Consider the following 19,147-nt stretch of genomic DNA (forward strand, 5'->3'; position numbering starts at 1 on the left):
TGTCTATCGCATGCTGCTTACGCAGTTTGGCACGCAGATAGTCCTGTGCTGTAGCTTCACCAGGTTGACACCTCATTTTGAGGTATGCCTGGTGCTGCTCCTGGCATGCTCTCCTACATTCTTCATTGAACCAGGCTTGGTCTCCTGGCTTGATGGTAATGGTAGAGTGGGGGATATGCCGGGCCATGAGGTTACAGATTGTGGTTGAGTACAATTCTGTTGCTGCTGATGGCCCACAGTGCCTCATGAATGCCCAGTTTTGCATTGCTAGATCTGTTCGAAATCTATCCCATTTAACACTGTGGTAGTGCCATACAATACGAGGAAGTGTCTGAGGAAGGATGTTCTTTGAGGGAGTGCAGTGAAGGTTTACCAGACTTATTCCTGGGATGGTGGGACTGTCTTATGAGCAGAGATTGAGTCAGTTAGCATTATATTTGCTGGAGTTCAGAAGAGTGAGTGGGGATCTCCTAGAAACCTATAAAATTCTAACAGGACTTGACAGGGTAGATGCAGGAAGGATGTCCCGGATGGTGGGGGAGTCCAGAACCGGGAGTCATTGTTTAAGGATACGGGGTAAACCTTTCAGGACTGAGATGAGGAGAAATTTCTTCACCCAGAGAGTGGTGAGCCTGTGGAATTTGCTACCACAGAAGGCATTTGAGGCCAAAACATTGTATATTTTCAAGAAGGAGTTAGATTTCGCTCTTGGATCTAAAGGGATCAAAGGGTATGGGGAAAAAGCGGCAACAGGTTACTGAGTTGGATGATCAGCCATGATCATAATGAATGGCGGAGCAGGCTCGAAGGGCCAAATGGCCTACTTTTAAGAAAATGTATTCTTTCATCAGATGTGGGCGTCGCAGGCCAGGCCAGCATTTATTGCCCTTGAACTGAGTGGCTTGCTAGGCCATTTCGAGGGCATGTCAGAGTCAACCACATTGCTGTGGATCTGGAGTCGCATGTAGCCCAGACCAGGTAAGGACAGCAGATTTCCTACCCTGAAGGACATTAGTGAACCAGATGGGTTTTTACAACAATCGATAATGGTTTTATGGCCATCATTAGATTAGCTTTAAATTCCACATTTTTTTTTTATTAATTGAATTCAAATTCCACCTTCTGCTGTGATGGGATTCGAACCCATGTCCCCAGAGCAATACCTCGGTCTCTGGGTTACTAGTCCAGTGACAATACCAATACGCCACCGCCTCCCCATTTCTGCTCCTATTTTCTATGTTTCCTACATCGAACAAGGTTTAAGAATAATATTGGGCCCTAACGAAAAGCAAGACCTACCTACAATCAAGGACTGTACTGCATGCTCAAAGAACAGTAACCAAAACTATCTTCAGATATTGCCTCAAACTTTTCCACTTTATTTCTTCTCTTTTTCTGTCTTTATCTGCATGTGTATCGCGTATGCATGCTAGCATGGGCGCGACGTTTATCCATAGGCATTAACCGAATTTGGAGTTTAAGCTTAGTAAAGTTCAGCCTTTTTTCTTTAAACCTAAGAAAACCTGTTTGGTTTATTTGCCTTACAATTGGCAAGCGGTGAACCAAGATTCACTAAGGGGAAGCTTAAAAAAAAAAGTGTTAAAAATACAGTCAGACCAGGTGAAGGCTGAGAGGGAACCCTGGACCTCTTTCTCACCGGGTCGTAACAGAACTATGAAGAATGGAATCAAGATTGCTTTGGTCCGTTGTCAAATTTTTCTGTGCATCTATCTGACATCACTTAAGATGCATTTAGTTAAGTCTGGATGTAATCAAGGCAATTGTTTGAGACATTTACATCCCACTGTGAACTTCATGAAATTGATATGTGGAGTCTACATATACTATAGCAGTGCACATATAGGTCATGACCTACACTTGAGTGTTCCTTCCCCTTGCTTGCAGTAAAAGAAAATTATAATGGGCTCCATTCTCAAGTTAAACTGGTTTTCTTTTAATAACAAGTGCGACCTATATGTCAGTGATTATGGTCGTAACCAGATTGTTAAAATAAATTGCACCTTATGTTGGAGCACTGTGAATTAAACAGGAAAGTGAGTGTTGTACTGATTTGCATCCTCATTTCATTTTATGATGTATTGTGTATTTTGGCCAAGAATTGTTGAACATTTAGTCACACAACACAACTTGCAATTGGGGGACCCTTACAGCACTTGCTTAGCTCACTTAATTTACCTGTGATATCAATGTTAAATTTAACAACTATCCAAGCTCCTTAACCTGGATAACCAGCCATATTTCTGATACCCCCCCATTTGTCATGTTAGGTTGGCAGGCTTAGATAGGGAGTTTGATAGAGTAAATAAGGAAAAACTCTTCTCACTGGCAAGAGGGTTGGTAACCAGGTCGTAGATTTGAGATCATTGGCTGAAGAACCAGGCAAGTGTTTTTTCTAACGCAGCGAATTATGAGGATCGGAATGCACTGCCTGAAAGGGAATTTGATACAGATACTTGAACAGAAAAATTTGTAGGGCTATGGGGTAAGAGCAGGGGAGTGGGACTAATCGGATGGCTTATTCAAAAAGCCAGAACAGACAGTGAATCAAATAGACCTTTTCTGTGCTGTATTATTCTGTGATAGTAAGAGCTCTACATATTACGTTAAAGAAGATGCTAACTATGCAGATCAGCATCGTAATAATAACGAGGCAACATTGGAAGCGCTTTGAATTTGCTTGGATAGTGGTAAAAGAAACTGCTTTTGGATTAATTTGATATGTCATGTGCATGTGAAGCAATCATGAGGTATGATGAATTTATTCTTTCATACTTCCTGTGCTGTATCAAATGATATTTTACAGTACTGTTTGGTCCATTTGCATATGTTTTGCTTTTCAAGGTACTTTAAGACTGCGCTTTTCAAAAACAAGTAATTGATCATCAAGGCCATGCAATCTGTGTTTTATTGGTTAAACAACTCTTGACTGTATTAACCATCTCCAGTCCTACAACTGTTTTTATTTCATGTGATGTGGATGTCCTTGAAATACTAAGCCAGCATATTGAGTAATTTCATTATGGCCACTCAATGAGTGTCAGAACCTACTACATCTTGGCTTATGCCTTTATTTGTCAAGTGTTTAGTCACTGGAATACTTGTGCAATATCATTATTCGTGTATTTCATATCAGTTTACACATATCCAGATGAGTCATCAGTCGAAAGGTATTGTGTAATTAAAATGAATGATATTTCTTTACAAAGTTTAAACGCACTTATATTTACTGGTAAGGAGGGTTATGTGGGGGTGAGTCTTAACTGAACCACATTGTTCAGTTTCAACGATATTTTTCATAAGTTAGAAGTTTTGAGCCATAAGTTTGCAGATTTGAAGTTATATTGGTTAGGTATGAGAGAAACTTTTCATGTTTTTGAATGGACCCCACCTATCATAGCATGATAAAACATATAGATTTATGAATCACGATGCCTGATGGAAGTTTTAAATCTTGCAATCATCAGTTTTATTGCTCACAAAAGAATATTGACAGTACTAAATAACACGGCGTGCTGATTGCTGAACAATACACTTATGGAGTGTGAGGATTTCAATTCTATCCTGCTGCTACTGAAAATCATCCATATATTCCAGATTGGTTCTACCATTTACTTCTGCTTGGAATGCATAATATGGAGTTTAATGCATGTCTTGGTGACTGTACTCTGGATAGCTATGAAAATTAACCTTAAAAAAAGCTTGCTACAGTTTGTATTGAGTCCTGTGACAGGTAATTTATCAACCAAATTGTCATTGTCCATTTTATTATCAAAGAGAATGCTGATAGCTAGTCCAGCTTACTCAAGTTCAGTCTGTTGACATCCCCTTTTTGAAGGCCTTATGACTCCCATTGGCTGATTGATGGACTGCTACTACGTTTTGAGTTCAGTTGCATTCTGAATTGCTAATTCAGATGAGACAGACAGCTTGGGCGTAGGATAATAAGGAAAAGGTTAGAAGACTCTAGTAAGGAGAGATGTTTTCTACCATACTGGTTGGGTTAGGGGGAGTGGTGAGAAAAAAAGTTTTTGCTATAGATTCTGGTTCTTTCGTTAAATTGCATCCACCACAGAATTTGCTGCTCAAACCTGTGTGTTCCTCTGAAATTAACTGCCAAGAATAAAATAATAAAAACAATATATTTGGAAGTGGATACATGACTAAGTTGACCAGTACAATGTCTGTAAAACAGGAGAAATTTTGTGTGCATTTACTCATGATCACGAATCGATGTGCACTGTTTTTGGGCCCTAAAGATTGCGCATGAAATAATAGCAGTAAGTCTGGATTTGAGGTCTGTGCCACTTTTGTATTATATTGGGGCAGATGTTCCTGCAACATGTAGGATGGCCATAATCATTATATAACTTTTTGTGTGCAACTTTAATATGAATACACTTCAGAAGTAATTCATTGGTTGTGGTGAATTTGGGATGTCCTGAAGACTCTGTAGTAACCAGTCTCTGCATTTTGGCAATTAGGAGCCTTGCAGAATAATCTTATACGATACGATAATCTTGTGTTTGTAGTATTGAAATTAAATAGACTGTTGGGTAAGAAATTAAGGGTACTCGACTTAGTTTATAGTACTGACCTGATGTAGTAACTGGCTTCCACATGGAAGGAAACCTGTGCAACATTAATATTATCGTATTTAACGTGATCAACCAATTCAATCCTGCTGAAATGTAATGTTTGTACCAGATTATAAGAGGTTAAATTGGCAAAAATGGCAGATAGCTTGAATATAATTGTGCAGTCTGACTAGGTGGAGATAATAGCAATATTGATTTTTTTGAAAATGCATTTAAAAGCATTCATACACTGAGGAAGCCATGTCCATCCTGAGGGCTAAAAGAATGGAACATGATTAAACAAAACCAAATTGTCTCTTTCGTCATGTCCCAAGACTAATGCCATAAAAGTAGTTTTCAGGACAACAGAAGTCTGTACTGAACTTCGCTGACTGCTAAGAAAGCTAGCATAGCCTAAAGGACTGGAGATTAGTGGTTAAGTGTGGTTGATGTAGCAAGGTCTTTTTTAGCTATGTTAGTATTGAGATGGCCATTGAGAATTGTATAGGATTATTGAACATTGAAGGAATGGCGATATATTTCCAAGACAGGATGGTGTGTGGCTTGGAGGGGAACTTGCAGATGGTAATGTTCCCTTGCGTCTGCTGCCCTTGTCCTTCTAGGTGGAAGAGGTCCCGGGTTTGGAAGGCGTTGTAGAAGGATGCGTGTCGAGTTGCTGCAGCGCATCTTGTATATGGTACACACTGCTGTCACTGGTGGGGGGAGTGAATGTTTGTTTGTGGATGGGGTGCCAATCAAGTGAGCTGCTTTGTCCTAGATGGTGTTGAGCTTCTTCAGTGTTGTTGGAGATGCACTCATCCAGGCCAGTGGAATATTCCATCGCACTCCCTACATGTGCCTTGTAAATGGTGGACAGGCATTAGGGAGTCAGGAGGTGGGTTACTCACTGCAGAATTCCTAGCCTCTGATCTGCTCTTCTAGTACTTAAATGGCTGGCCCAGTTCAGTTTCTCAGCAATGATAGCCCCTAGGATGTTAGTGGGGGATTCAGCAATGGTAATGCCGTTGAATATCAAGGGGAGATGCTTAGATTCTCCTTGTTGGAGATCGTCATTGCCTGGCTGAAGGTGATGTTGGGTTTCCAATAAAATATAGGCTTGATGTTAAAGTAAATATAGACATAGAAAAAAAATTAGGCTGCTGGACAGCGTTCACCAAAAGGTAAGGGCGCTATGCTGCATGAACGACTTGCTCTTCAGTTGAAAGTTTGCCGAGGTTTGATGTGTTCTAGTGTATGGAAGAAGGCCCATGTGTTTCCTGTATTTATAATGGAAAATAAGTCAGAACCAGGAAATGGCCCATTAGATTTATTTCAGTTATAATCAAGTTGCTAGTAGGGATCATAAGAGATCCCTACTATTCGATCACCTAGACAGAGAGGGGATGTAAAGAAGCTTAGCATGTCTCCTGGAAAACACTCGCCTACAGATTGGATAAAATTGCTGGACCAACATGCAGGTTGAGTTGGCATCATTCCATCTACGAAAGATGATGGGTATGCAGCAAACAATCCATTTAGTTGGGCTGTCTTCTGTTGGTACATCTTTGCTGATCACTGTGATGGCCAATCCTTGGGAGACAGGTTCTATTCCAAGTGTTGCACGCAATGCTGCCAAGTGATGCTGTGAATTGTTGGCATTGGCACCTGTTGCCAGGTTGCTGTAGCCACTGGATGTGTCGCCATTTCCCTCTTTGACCAACTAGTGACTCCCAAGTGCGATAGTCAGCATTTAGGGCCTTCATGTCATGCATGCAAGCATCCTTGAAGCAGAGCTTTGGGCACCCCACTGGTTGCCTGGCCCTGGCTAGCTCGTGTGCGACTGTCTTCCATCCTGTGAACATGTCTGATCCACTGAAGCCGCCTCTGTTTGATTAGTGCCAATGCATCCTCCTTTGAGAGGGCTGCCACATTGGTGATTTTGTCCTGCCAGGATATATCCATAATGTGCTGCAGACAGCAAAGTTGGAAATTATTGAGTTGCTTTTCCTGGTAGCTGTATGTTGCTCATGTTTCACAGCCAAACAGCAAGGTGCTGAGAACACAGGTCTTTATAAACCATCAGCTTGGTCCTAAGGGTCGGCTTGGTGTTATTCGATACGTGTATCACGAGTTGGCTAAGGGTGGTTTCTGCTTTCCCTATATGCATATTGAACTCTATCAAGGGACAGACTGTCTGTCACCATGGACCCAAAGTAACAGAATTTGCTAACCACTTTCAGTGGGAGTTATTTAGTGTGATCATGGTGGAGATGCAACACCTTGTCCCATGACTACAGTTTTCTTGACTCATTATAGTCAAGGAGAACTAGTTACAGGCATGGGAGAGACAGTCGTGTAGCTGAGTTTCCATGTGAGCGACTAGCACAGCATCAGTGTTCTGTGATCAGGACGTGGTGTACTTTTGTCTTCGCTTTCAGCTTTGACAGATAGAAGAGCTTGCCATCTGACCTAGTGTAGGGAAGGCGAACATCCGGAGCATGGAGAAGAAGATGCCAAAAAGAGTGGGGCTAGGACACAATCCTGTTTCATTCCGAAACTGTCAGAAGTGAAGCCATCAAATTGTGCAGTGCATGTTGTCGTAGAAGGAGTGAGAGACTGAGGAGTTGCGGTGGACAGTCAATTTCCCCCAAAGTCTTGTACAGGCCTGCTTTGCAGACGGTGTTAATACCAAGTACCTTAATGAGATCTATGGAAAGTAAGGTAAAGGGGTATACTCTGTTCCCTACACTTCTCTCGTAGCTGGCGTATGGAGAAGATCATGTCCACAGTTAATCTGCCGGCACGGAAACCACACTGGGCTTCCGGGTACACTCAGTCTGCAAGTAAATGGAGACTTTTAAGTATGACCCTAGCAAAGGCCTTCCCCGTGACGCTAAGGAGTGAGATGCCTCTGTAGCTGTTGCAGTCTCCTCTGTTGCCTTTGTTTTGGTATAGTGTGATGATTTTGGCATCACGCATCTCCTGTGGAACAGAACCTACTTTCCAGCAGAGAAGGAGAAGGTCATAAAGGTGTGGCAATAGATGGGACTTTCTGTGCTTGAGCAGTTCAGCTGGGATTCCGTCCTTGCTGGGTGCCCGTCTGTTCAGTAGGCAATATGCCCTTCTCGGCTCCAGTGGTGAGGGTGCTTCTAACTCATCCATAACAGGGAGTTGCGGTAGAGCATCAAGTGCAGACTGGGAGATGTCCGACTCTCAGAAGTACCGCTCACAGTAGTGTTCAGCCTAGTGGGACATCTGTTACTTCTGTCGGTGAGCACTTCATCTACCAACTTCAGGAGAGTAACTTTGGTGATGGCAGGACCAAATGCCCTCTTGATCCCTTCGTGCATAGCTCGTAGATTTCCTTTGTCACATGCAGTTTGGATCTCTTGATATGAGTTGATGAGTTGTTTCTTTGTACAGTGTCTCCCTGTCTTTTGCATGGCTGTCTTGGCTACTTTCAGGTCGTGCAGTGTCTTAGTTGTTGGGTTTATGTTGTGCATCGTGTAGGCTTTGATTTTTGCATCCATGACATATCATCTCAGCTGAGTAGGCCTCAAACCAGGCCTTGTTGCAGGTTCCGCCATTACCAAATGATTTTGCTGCTTCATAGATGATTGAGCTTAGTGACTTTCAAGCTTCATCAATGCCAGCAATGGTGCTTCCCGTTAAGGCTTTGGTGGGTAACAAGCATTCTGGCAACAGTACAAAGTGCTGGTATTTGACACAATTTCTTGTGCAAGTGATGTTGATACTTGGCGGACCGTCGCATTTGGAGCTGTGGAACTTTCGGGGGTGCACCTTCACTCTGCTGCTGATAAGAGAATGGCCAGCGTCGCAGTCTGCGCTGTCGTAGGTGCAGGTGTGACGAACACAGGGTAGATCGCACCTCCTTGTGATGACTAGGTCTAGTTGGTGCTCATGTCCAGACCTTGGGTGATGTCATGATACATTGTGACGATGTCTGCCCTGGAAGAAGCTGTTGGTGATGCAGAGTTCATTCAGGCCACAAAGCTCAAGGAGGCTTGTCTGTTAGCATCAATCCTGCCTGCCCCATGATGACTGAGGCACATTGGTCATACATCACTGTCTGCCCCAACATATGTGTTGAAGTCATTTGGGATAAAAAGCCCCTCTGCATTTGGGATGTTCCTCAGAATGTCACATATGGAGTCATAGAAATGCCCTTTATCTGAGATTCCGGCATACAGAGTTGGTGCATATGATGGTGACTGTGTCTGACCCATTCACCCGCCTCCAACATTCTCCCTCTACCTGGACCCCTCCCTCTGGCCTGTTAACCACTGTTGATCTTTTCATTGAAAACTGTCGGCGAGATTTCGGCCATTGCAATTTCTCTGCCCCACTCACTCACTCTAACCTGTCCCCCTCTGAACTTGTTACACTCCGTTCTCTCAGGTCTAACCTTAACATTGTCATCAAACCTGCAGACATGGGTGGTGCTGTTGTCTGGCGTACTGACCTCTACCTTGCAGAGGCTCAGTGCCAACTCTCGGACACTTCTTCCTACCTCCCCCGGACCATGACCCCACCACCAAACATCAAGCGACTGTCCGCAGGACTGTCACTGACCTCATCTCCTCTGGAGATCTTCCCTCTACAGCTTCGAACATAATAGTCCTGCAATCCCGTCAGCCCGCTTCTACCTCCTTCCCAAAATCAACAAACAGGACTGTCCCGGCAGACCCATTGCTTCAGCCTGTTCCTGCACCACTGAAGTTATTTCTTCCTATCTTGACTCTATCTTTTCTCCCCTGGTCCAGTCTCTTCCTACCTACGTCATTCTGACAACCTACGTCATTTTGACAATTTCCAGTTTCCTGGACCCAACTGTCGCCTCTTCACTATGGAGGTCCAATCTCTCTACACCTCCATCCCCCACCAGGATGGTTTGACGGCTCTCTGCTTCCTTTTAACAGAGGCCTAACCAGTCCCTGTCCACCACCATCCTCCTCTGCCTGGCTGAACTTGTTCTCACATTGAACTTCTCCTTCAACTCCACTCACTTCCTTCAAGTAAAAGGTGTTGCTATGGGGACCCTCATGGGTCCTAGTTATGCCCATCTTTTTGTGGGATATGTCGAACATTCCTTGTTCCAGTCCTACTCAGGCCCTCTCCCCCAACTGTGTTTCAGGTGCATTGATGACTGAATCGGTGCCCTTTCCTGCACCCGCCTGGAACTGGAAAACTTTATCAACTTTGTTTTCAATTTCCACCCTTCTCTCACCTTTTACATGGTCCATCTCCGACACCTCCCTTCCCTTCCTCGACTTCTCAGTCTCCATCTCTGGGGATAGGCTGTCTACTAATCATTATAAGCCTACTGACTCCCACGGCCACCTCGACTACACTTCACACCCTGCCTCCTTCAAGGACTCCGTTCCATTCTCCCAGTTTCTCCGACTCTTACGCATCTGCTCTGATGATGCTACCTTCCATGACAGCACTTTTGATATGTCTTCCTTTATTCTCAACCTCAACCATGTCCGGCCTATTTCCCGCACCTCTACCCTCACCCCTTCCCCTCCCTCCCAGAACCACGTCAGGGTTCCCCTTCTCACTTTCCACCCCACCGGCCTCCAGATCCAAAGAATCATCCTCTGCCATTTCCGCTACCTCCAGCGTGATGCCACTACCAAACACATCTTCCCCTCCCCTCCCCTGTCAGCATTCCGAAGGGATCGTTCCCTCCGCGACAGCCTGGTCCACTCTTCCATTACTCCCACCACCTCGTCCCCTTCCCATAGCACCTTCCCTTGCAGAAGGTGTAATACCTGCTCATTTAACTCCACTCTCCTCGCTATCCAAGGCCCCAAACAGTCATTTTAGGTGAAGCAGCTATTTACTTGTACTTTCAATTTAGTAGACTGTATTCACTGCTCACAATGTGGTCTCCTCTACATTGGGGAGACCAAACGCAGACTGGATGACCGCTTTGCGCAACAACTCTGCTCAGTCCGAAAGCATGACCTTGAGCTTCCAGTTGCTTGTCATTTCAACACCCCACCCCCGCTCTGCAGTGTTCCAGTGAACATCAACGCAAGCTCGAGGAACAGCACCTCATTTACCAATTAGGCACACGACAGCCTGCCGGACTGAACATTGAATTCAGTAATTTCAGAGCATGACGGGGCCCCCCTTTTTATTTTCACTTATTTTTTTCATTTTTTTTTGGTGTTTGTTTTGTTTTAGTTTGTTTCTACTGTGCCTACCCACTGTTGTTTTCATGTTTGTGCTTGGGGCCACGGGTTGCTTGGCTGTTTCAGAGGGCAGTTAAGAGGTGGCCACTATGTTGTGCATCTGCAGTTACATAGAGGCCATACCAGATAAGAATGGGAGATTCCTTCCCTAAAGGACATTAGCGAATCAGATGGATGTTTATTACAAGCCGGCAGTTTCATTACCACCATTGCTGTGACCACCTCTTAACTGCTCTCTGAAATGGCCAAGCAAGCCACTGATTGGCTTGAGATGGGCAATACATGCTGGCTATTGCTGATAGCTTTTTATTCCAGATTTATTTAATTAACTGAATTTAAATTCCCCACCTGCCATGGTGGGATTCGAAGTTGTGTCCTGTTATGAAGGTTTTGTTTTGTTAAAATATATTTTTGAGGAATTCACAGTCAAACTGAAAAAATGTTGCGCCAGTTTTTTTTCAGGAGCGTTAAGGGGACGCTGTTGGTTCTTCAAAGTACTGCTGCAGAAACCCATCTCGTATACACTCCAGGAATTCATCCTCCAGCATTAATGATGTTAGGTTTACCCAGTCTAAATGTAAATTGAAGTTTCCCATTATTACTGTATTATCCTTGATCCGAGCACCTCTAAGTTATGTAGAAACATAGAAAGTAGGAGCAGGAGTAGGCCATTCGGCCCTTCGAGCCTGCTCCGCCATTCATTATGATCATGGCTGATCGTCCAACTCAGTAATATAAAAGCAAAATACTGCGGATGCTGAAAATCTGAAATAAATACAAGAAATGCTGGAAATACTCAGGTCTGGCAGCATCTGTGGAGAGAGAGAAGCAGAGTTAACGTTTCAGGTCAGTGACCCTTCTTCAGAACTGGCAAATATTAGAAATGTAAAAGGTTATAAGCAAGTAAAGCAGAGGTGGGGCAAGAGGTAACAAAGGAGAAGGTGTAGATAGGACAAGGTCACAGAATAGCTGAGGAGCTATGGAGCAAAGGCAAACAAATTATTGTTTGTCTACACCTTCTCCTTTGTTATCTCTTGCCCCACCTCCGCTTTACTTGCTTATAACCTTTTACATTTCTAATATTTGCCAGTTCTGAAGAAGGGTCACTGACCTGAAACGTTAACTCTGCTTCTTTCGCCACAGATGCTGGCCAGACCTGCTGAGTATTTCCAGCATTTCTTGGTTTTATTACATGCAGCTCAGTAGCCTGTTCCGGCTTTTGCCCCATACCCTTTGATCCCTTTAAACCCAAGAGCTATATCTAACTCCTCCTTGAAAACATACAATGTTGTGGCCTCAACTGCTTTCTGTGGTAGCGAATTCCACAGGCTCACGACTCTCTGGGTGAAGAAATTTCTCCTCAGTCCTGAAAGGTTTACGCCGTGTCCTTAGACTATGACCCCTGGTTCTGGACTCCCCCACCATCAGGAACATCCTTCCTGCATCTATCCTGTCAAATCCTGTTCGAATTTTATAGGTTTCTATGAGATCCCCCCTCACCCTTGTCAGTCCCACCAATCCCACGATTTATACCGTGCTGAACGTTGCCGTGACTGTTTGGTTGCCTATAAACAGCTGCCACCAATGTTTGCTGCCCCTTGCTGTTTCTTAGCTCCACCCAAATTGATTCTACATCTCGATCCTTTGATCGAAGATCCTCTCTCACTAATGTACTGATCTCATCCCTTATTAAGAGTGCTACCCCACCTGCTTTTCCTTTTTGCGTATCCTTCGTAAATGACGAAGAACCTTGAATATTCAGTTCCCAGTTTTGGTCACCCTCTAACCATGTCTCTGTAATGGCAATTAAATCATGCCCATTTACCTTTATTTGTGCCTTCAAATCATCTAAATTGTTGTGAATGCTGCGTGCATTCAGATAGAGTGCCCTTAACTTTGTCTTTTTAACATTATTCTACTTCTGATCCTATTTGATGCTTGCCTTCACTTCGTTTATCTTCTAATTTCGCTTAATACTTCTCTACACTCCCTCAACAGTTTTAATTCCCTCCAATCTTCCATTTTTGCCACACTCCGATTATCAATTTCCTAACCCTAACCCGACCTTGCTGTCTTGCCTTTTCCTCTCCCTCTAAATTATCACATATTCTCTCACTTGATCCCTCACCCCCACTCTTTAGTTTAAAGTCCTCTCTACCGCCCTAGTTATACAACTTGCCAGAACACTCGTCCCAGCACGGTTCAGGTGAAGACTGTCCCAGTGATACAGCTCCCACTTTCCCCAGTACTGGTGCCAGTGCCCCATGAATTGAAACTCATTTCTACTACACCAATCTTTTGAGCTATGCATTTAACACTCTCTAATCTGATTTACCCTACTCCAATTTGTTTGTGGTTCAGGTAATAATCCAGAGATTACTACCTTTTGAAGTACTTTTTAATTTAGCCTCAAGCTACTCATACTGTCTCTGCAGAACCTCTTCCTAGTCCTATCTATGTCTTTGGTTCCCACATCACCACGATAACTGGATCCTCCCCCTCCCACTCCAGCCCTGAGCAGATGTCCCTAACCCTGGCACTGGGCAGGCAACACAGCCAAGACTCTTGCTCTTTGTAAATGTCACCCCACTATTTAAGAAGAGAGAGAGAGTGAAAACAGGGAACTACAGACCTGTTAGCCTTATATCAGTAGTAGGGGAAATGCTAGTATCTATTCTGAAGGATGTGATAAATGGACATTTGGCTAATAATCTGGGCATAGTCAACATGGATTTATGAATGGGAAATCATTTTTGACACCTGTTGGGAGTATTTTGAGGATGTTATTAACAGAATTGATAAAGGGAGTTGGTGGACGTAGTATACTTGGAGGCTTTTGAAAAAGTTCCCCACAGGAGGTTGGTTTGCAAAATTAAAGCACATGGGATAGGAGGTAATATACTGGCATGGATTAGGGATTGGTTAACAGGCAGAAAACAGAGTAGGAATAAACGGGTCCTTCTCGCATTGGTAGGCAGTGACTAGTGGGGTACCGCAAGGATCAGCACTTGAGCCCCAGCTGTTCACAATGTATATCAATGATTTGTATGTGGGGTCCAAATGTGGTATTTCTAGGTTCGCAGATGACTCAAAACTAAGTGGGAATGTGTGTTGTGAGGAAGATGCAAAGCGGCTTCAAGGGGATGTGGACAGACTTTGTGAGTGGGCAAGAATGTGGCACATGGGATATAATGTGGAAAAATATGAGGTTATCCATTTTGGTAGGAGGAATAGATGTGCAGAGTATTTCTTAAATGGTAAGAGATTAGAAAGTGTAGATGTACAAAGGGACCTGGATGTCCTCGTCAATAAGTCACTGAAAGCTAGCATGCAGGTGCAGCACAGGGGTAGTGAAGTCTTGCTTCAATTGTATAGAACCTTGGTTAGACCGCACCTGGAGTAGTGTGTGCTGTTTTGGTCCCCTTACCTTAGGAAGGATATTAATGCTATAGAGGGAGTGCAACAAAGGTTCACCAGACTTGTTCCCGGGATGACAGGACTGTCCTATGAAGAGAGATTGGGGAAACTGGGCCTGTATTCTCTAGAGTTTTGAAGAATGAGAGGTGATCTCATTGAAACCTATAGACAGGGTAGATGCAGGCAAGATATTTCCCCTGGTTGGGGAGTCTAGAACCAGAGGACACAATTTCAAAATAAGGAGGAAGCCACTTAGGACTGGAGGAGAAATTTCTTTACTCAGAGGGTTGTGAATCTTTGGAATTCTCTATCCCAGAGGGCTGTGGAAGCTCCGTCATTGAGTATGTTTAAAGCAGGGATGGACACATTTCGATGTACCAATGACATAAAGGGGTATGGGGATATTGTGGGAAGAAAACATTGAAGTGGTTGATCAGCTGTGATCGCATTGAATGGCAGAGCAGGCTCAATGGGCTGAATGGCCTACTCCTGCTCCTATGTTCCTTTGTCTTAGCTGCAGAGAACTGTCTATCCCCCTGACTATACTGTCCCCTACTACCACTACATTCCTATTTACTCCCCCTGCTTGAATGGCTTCTTTTACCACGGTGCCATGGTCAGTTTGCTCATCCACCTTGCAGCCTCGCTCTTATCCATAGAAGCTGAAAGAACCTTAAACCTGTTGGGACAATTGCAAGGGTTGAGGCTCCTCTACTACTTCCTCTCAAGGACTTTCAAGTACTTTCCCAGTTAGATGAACTGTGAACTTGAGACGACTCAGTAGGGGAACTTGGAATGACATAGGGAAAGTTGGAAGGAGAAAAGAATCCGAAGTTGATAGGAGATAAGAAATTCTAATTATAAGGACCGGGGCAATAAGTTTACTGAGTTCAAAAATGGAGGATAGTTGAATCTTCCAGTCATAAGCCTTGCGATTCATGAGGTACTGCAAAGAGTCTGGGTATTGAAAAGCCCACTGGAACTTGAAGGAGTAATCAGACAATTTCCTCAAAGTAATAGGGGATATTATTTATTCAGCTGCTTGATGGCAACAAACACTGAAAAAGCAACTAGGGTATGTGATGTCTTAATATTTTCTTTTAAGAATAGTTGACAGTCAGTGCAGCTATTTATCGGCTGAGAATTTGAGGAGTCGCACAAGTCCTTGTTTTTCTACAGCAGGCACCTGAATCCGTCGTCGTAGGTGTAGTCTGCAACAGATGGCCTGCCGTACTCAACATATGCTGAAACCATTGTCTAGATATTTGTTTAAAACACATTTCTGTTTCAAAGAAGAAAATATATTTTTTGTACTGAAGCCCAGATATTGAAAGAGCATATTACATTGTTCATGTGACTGAATATACCAAGTGCACTTTTTTTTTCATTAAATATATTTAAATTGCCAAAGCAACAGTGATGTTTATCATCACAACAAAGCATCCTACCATAATGTTAGTTCACTTGGCACATAAAAGTTTCCTGTTTTCTGGGTTACACAATGATAATTGGTTCCAGACAAGTACAGTACATACTGTATGCTGACTGCAGAACAAATGGCTGCTGTGTGAAATGCATCTGCTGTCTTCCATTGAAAAAAAAAAGTCTTGCAATTTTCAAACAGCACAAAAGACTTGAATAGAAGGTGAGTCGAATAGGAAAGATTATGGGAATATTAGGTGATGACTGCCTTTAATAGAGATTTATGCTTGTGTATTACTACAAGTATCTGAGCCCAAAATTAGAGATTTGCATTAATCATTATGTTGCCATAGAACATTAAATAGGAATTATGCAGCATTTGTGTCAGACCTTCAGGAGAGAAGGCCATGGTGATTTAACACACAGGTTGCAGTGCAAGCTGAGAATGTCTGTATTGGCTATCATTCAAATATAATAGGCATCCAGTTATATCAAATTTTGTTCAGGATTGCTACAGGTCTGCAAGGTGAGAGTTTCTGTTAATGTTTAGCCATTTACTGTAGAATTCTTCTAAACAGTAAAACTACAGCTGTAGTTGCTCATTGGAGATGCACAAATACCAAAATTGTGCATTCCCATTGTTAATAGTTAGGAGAGGCAAGCTGAAGCCACTTTATGATACAGCAGAAAGAAAAAGTCTGTTGGGCTACTCTTTATGGCAAGTTATAGAGGAACATTAGCGAGCAGTTCACTCATGCGTACCATTCAATCAAGGAATGTTTGGTGCTATTCTGAGAGGAGGGCAAAAGACAGACCTAAGACCTCATGTTGAGTGGTGAAGCTGGGAAAATAAATTCGTAGTTCTCAGTATGCATGCACATAATATTTTGTAAAGCATTGAATAGTTTTACCTTATACCTAAAAAGTTAAAACTATGAAGTGAGAAAATTTATTTCACAGTAAATTTCCCTTATTCCTTAATGCAGTTCAATGTGGTTGAAAACTCCAATGAGTGTCAGCAAGCCAAATGTAAATGATCTCGGTATATTGTTCTAGAAATGAATGTACAGATGATGAAATAACTACTTTTCTGCAAGATGGATCTATTCTACTTCATAGACAAATAATCTGACCTCCTTATGATCTCAGGTCTCGGAGCAGGGGGAAGACGGTTATTGAAGATGACGACAGTATGGATGGGTTGGAGGCAACAGGTAAGAAATTACTTCTTCCTATACCTTACATGTTAAAAACTGTTTGTTAATGTGCTGCATCTTGTACTTGGAAGCTGCCAGTTGGAGGTAGCAGTGGAACTGGAGAATATTAATTTCGCTGTTGAAAGAACTCTAGCTCATTTAAAGTATTTTCCTTTCCAGTGCCGTCCTTGGCCAAATGCTTTAAGCTATATAATACTGTTTTTACTGTCCTTGTCCAACCTGATGCATACTTGAGATGCGGGACTAATTGGACCGGGGAACGCTAAGAGGAGATTGATTAGAGGTTTTTAAATATTAAGTGTTCTGATAGACTGAATAAGAAAAGACTATTTCTTTGGGATGACAAGTCATCAATTCAAAATGATCACTGAGAGCGAAGAGAATTAGCAGATTTTTATTTATTTTGTTGGAATATGAAAAGTTTTGCCACAGAGACTGATTGAGGTGAAGACCCATGCAACTTTTATGCAAAACTTGGAAAATTATTTGAAGAAAAGATACAGTCCTCTGCCAAGTGTTTTAAATTATATGCCACCGGCTCTCCAACCAAAGGACCTATACTACTGTTCCTTTATCAACGTTGGGTTAAAATCCTGGAGTTTTGTAACCAACACCATTGTGGGAGCACTGTCACCACCCGGACTGCAGTAGTTCAAGGAAGATGCCCACCACCTCGACAAGAAGAGATGGGCAAACAACTTCTATAGAAGGGCACTGCAGCCAGAGATTTCTCTTAATGACTTGGAAGATGTTGAATGCTTCCCAAATTGTTTCTGTAAAATTACATTTGCAAGTGTGAGTAAATGTATAGCTCATAGAGGACCTACTCCCCAGGGGGATTACTGTTGGCCTTGCAAGTAAAAAAAAAAATATTGTGATTTATTCAGGACATAATCAGAGTTACACTAGTCACATTTGTATAGGTGTTTGTTTCTTGAGGCGGGGTGGCATGGAGAGGGCATTCAGATGTGTTTCCTTTTTTATGCTGTAAGTTATGTTACCTCATATGTTTAGTTTTTTAGTTTAGAGATACAGCACTGAAACACGTTATGATCACTGGGCAATTGTGATGCCACTAATCTGGGAACGTATGGTTTTTATTTCCGAAATTTGGGATAGATGAACCATAAAATAAAACATCAATGGAGTAGCCAGATTTTCTGAAGTATGCAAATCAAAAAAGGAGCTATTTACAACAGTAAGTGCACAAAAGCTTCATTCCTATCACAGAATGAGATAGGAAGCTTGTTAGTCAAATAATTTAGCTAAAACATCCTGTTTAGAACCTTAGATCTAATATACATAGCCTGGTCATAAGCTTTCACTGCAAAATTTCAGAATTGCAAAGGGGGAAGTCAGTCCTTAAGGTGCGGCAGAAATAAGTTGTCCAAAACTACTTCAGTCAAGAAACAAAAAGGGGCATTTTGAAATATAGGGCTGGACGTGGTTATAAGCAAGAAAGGGAAAGGACGTATTATACCGCCTCTTTCACATCCTCAGCATCTCAAAACACTTTACGGCTAATGAAGTACTTTTGAATTGTCGTCACTGTTCTAATGTAAGCAGATGTGGCAGGCAGTTTGCCTACCAAAACGTCCCTTCAACAGCAATGAGGTAAGTGATCATAATGTTAGCCAGGATAATAGGAGAACTCCTAGCTCCTTTTTGAATAGTGGGATTGGATCTTTCACATTTTTCCCTCAGAGGGCAGATGGAGCCTCGAGTTAATATCTCATCCGAAAGACACCACCTCTGGTCGAGCTGGATCTTGACAGTGCTACAATGGCATATTAACACAAATGGAGTGGAGTCTCAACAATCCTCTGACTCAGAGGAGAGGATGCATGTTGTTCATCCTTTGAGATGAAGATGACTATGTCCATCATTTGGGGTGTTTGGTGGGGTTCCAGTGTGTATGTAGGTGATTGCTATGGCTGATCTATGTCCGGAAGGTTCTGCTGCAAATAGGGCAGGATACTGCAGACGATTGAGTTTTGGACGAGATGCTGCCTTGGGATTTCCTCTCTATGCATTTTCTCCTTGCGTCTGATAAGTGCTTGCTTTTGAAGGAGGCCGTACCTTTTTTGTATTTGTTGCTGAAGCGATCCTGGGCAAGCTTCTCCAGGACTCCTAAGTGAAGCTTCCAGAGTGTACTTATGGCATTTCCTTTGAGTGCCATGAGAGTGCACCCCAGACTCGAGCTCTCCATAGTAGATTCGCTTTGGTAAGTGACAATCTGGTATTCTGGCTACATGACTCGCCCAACTCAGTTGTG

General features: G+C 42.8%; 1 protein-coding gene across 16 annotated transcripts in view; it reads left to right on the forward strand.

Moving 5' to 3' along the window:
* kmt2ca (lysine (K)-specific methyltransferase 2Ca) overlaps window positions 1-19,147 on the forward strand; it is a 460,534-nt gene that overhangs the window by 103,486 nt on the left and 337,901 nt on the right. For all 16 annotated transcript variants that reach the window (XM_068015025.1, XM_068015031.1, XM_068015029.1 and 13 more), the window contains exon 3: window positions 16,805-16,869. In XM_068015025.1, the coding sequence (XP_067871126.1) occupies window positions 16,805-16,869 (65 nt within the window). The remainder of the gene's footprint in view (window positions 1-16,804; window positions 16,870-19,147) is intronic.

The sequence above is a fragment of the Heterodontus francisci genome, chromosome 2 (assembly GCF_036365525.1).
Source record: "Heterodontus francisci isolate sHetFra1 chromosome 2, sHetFra1.hap1, whole genome shotgun sequence".
Taxonomy (NCBI): domain Eukaryota; kingdom Metazoa; phylum Chordata; class Chondrichthyes; order Heterodontiformes; family Heterodontidae; genus Heterodontus; species Heterodontus francisci.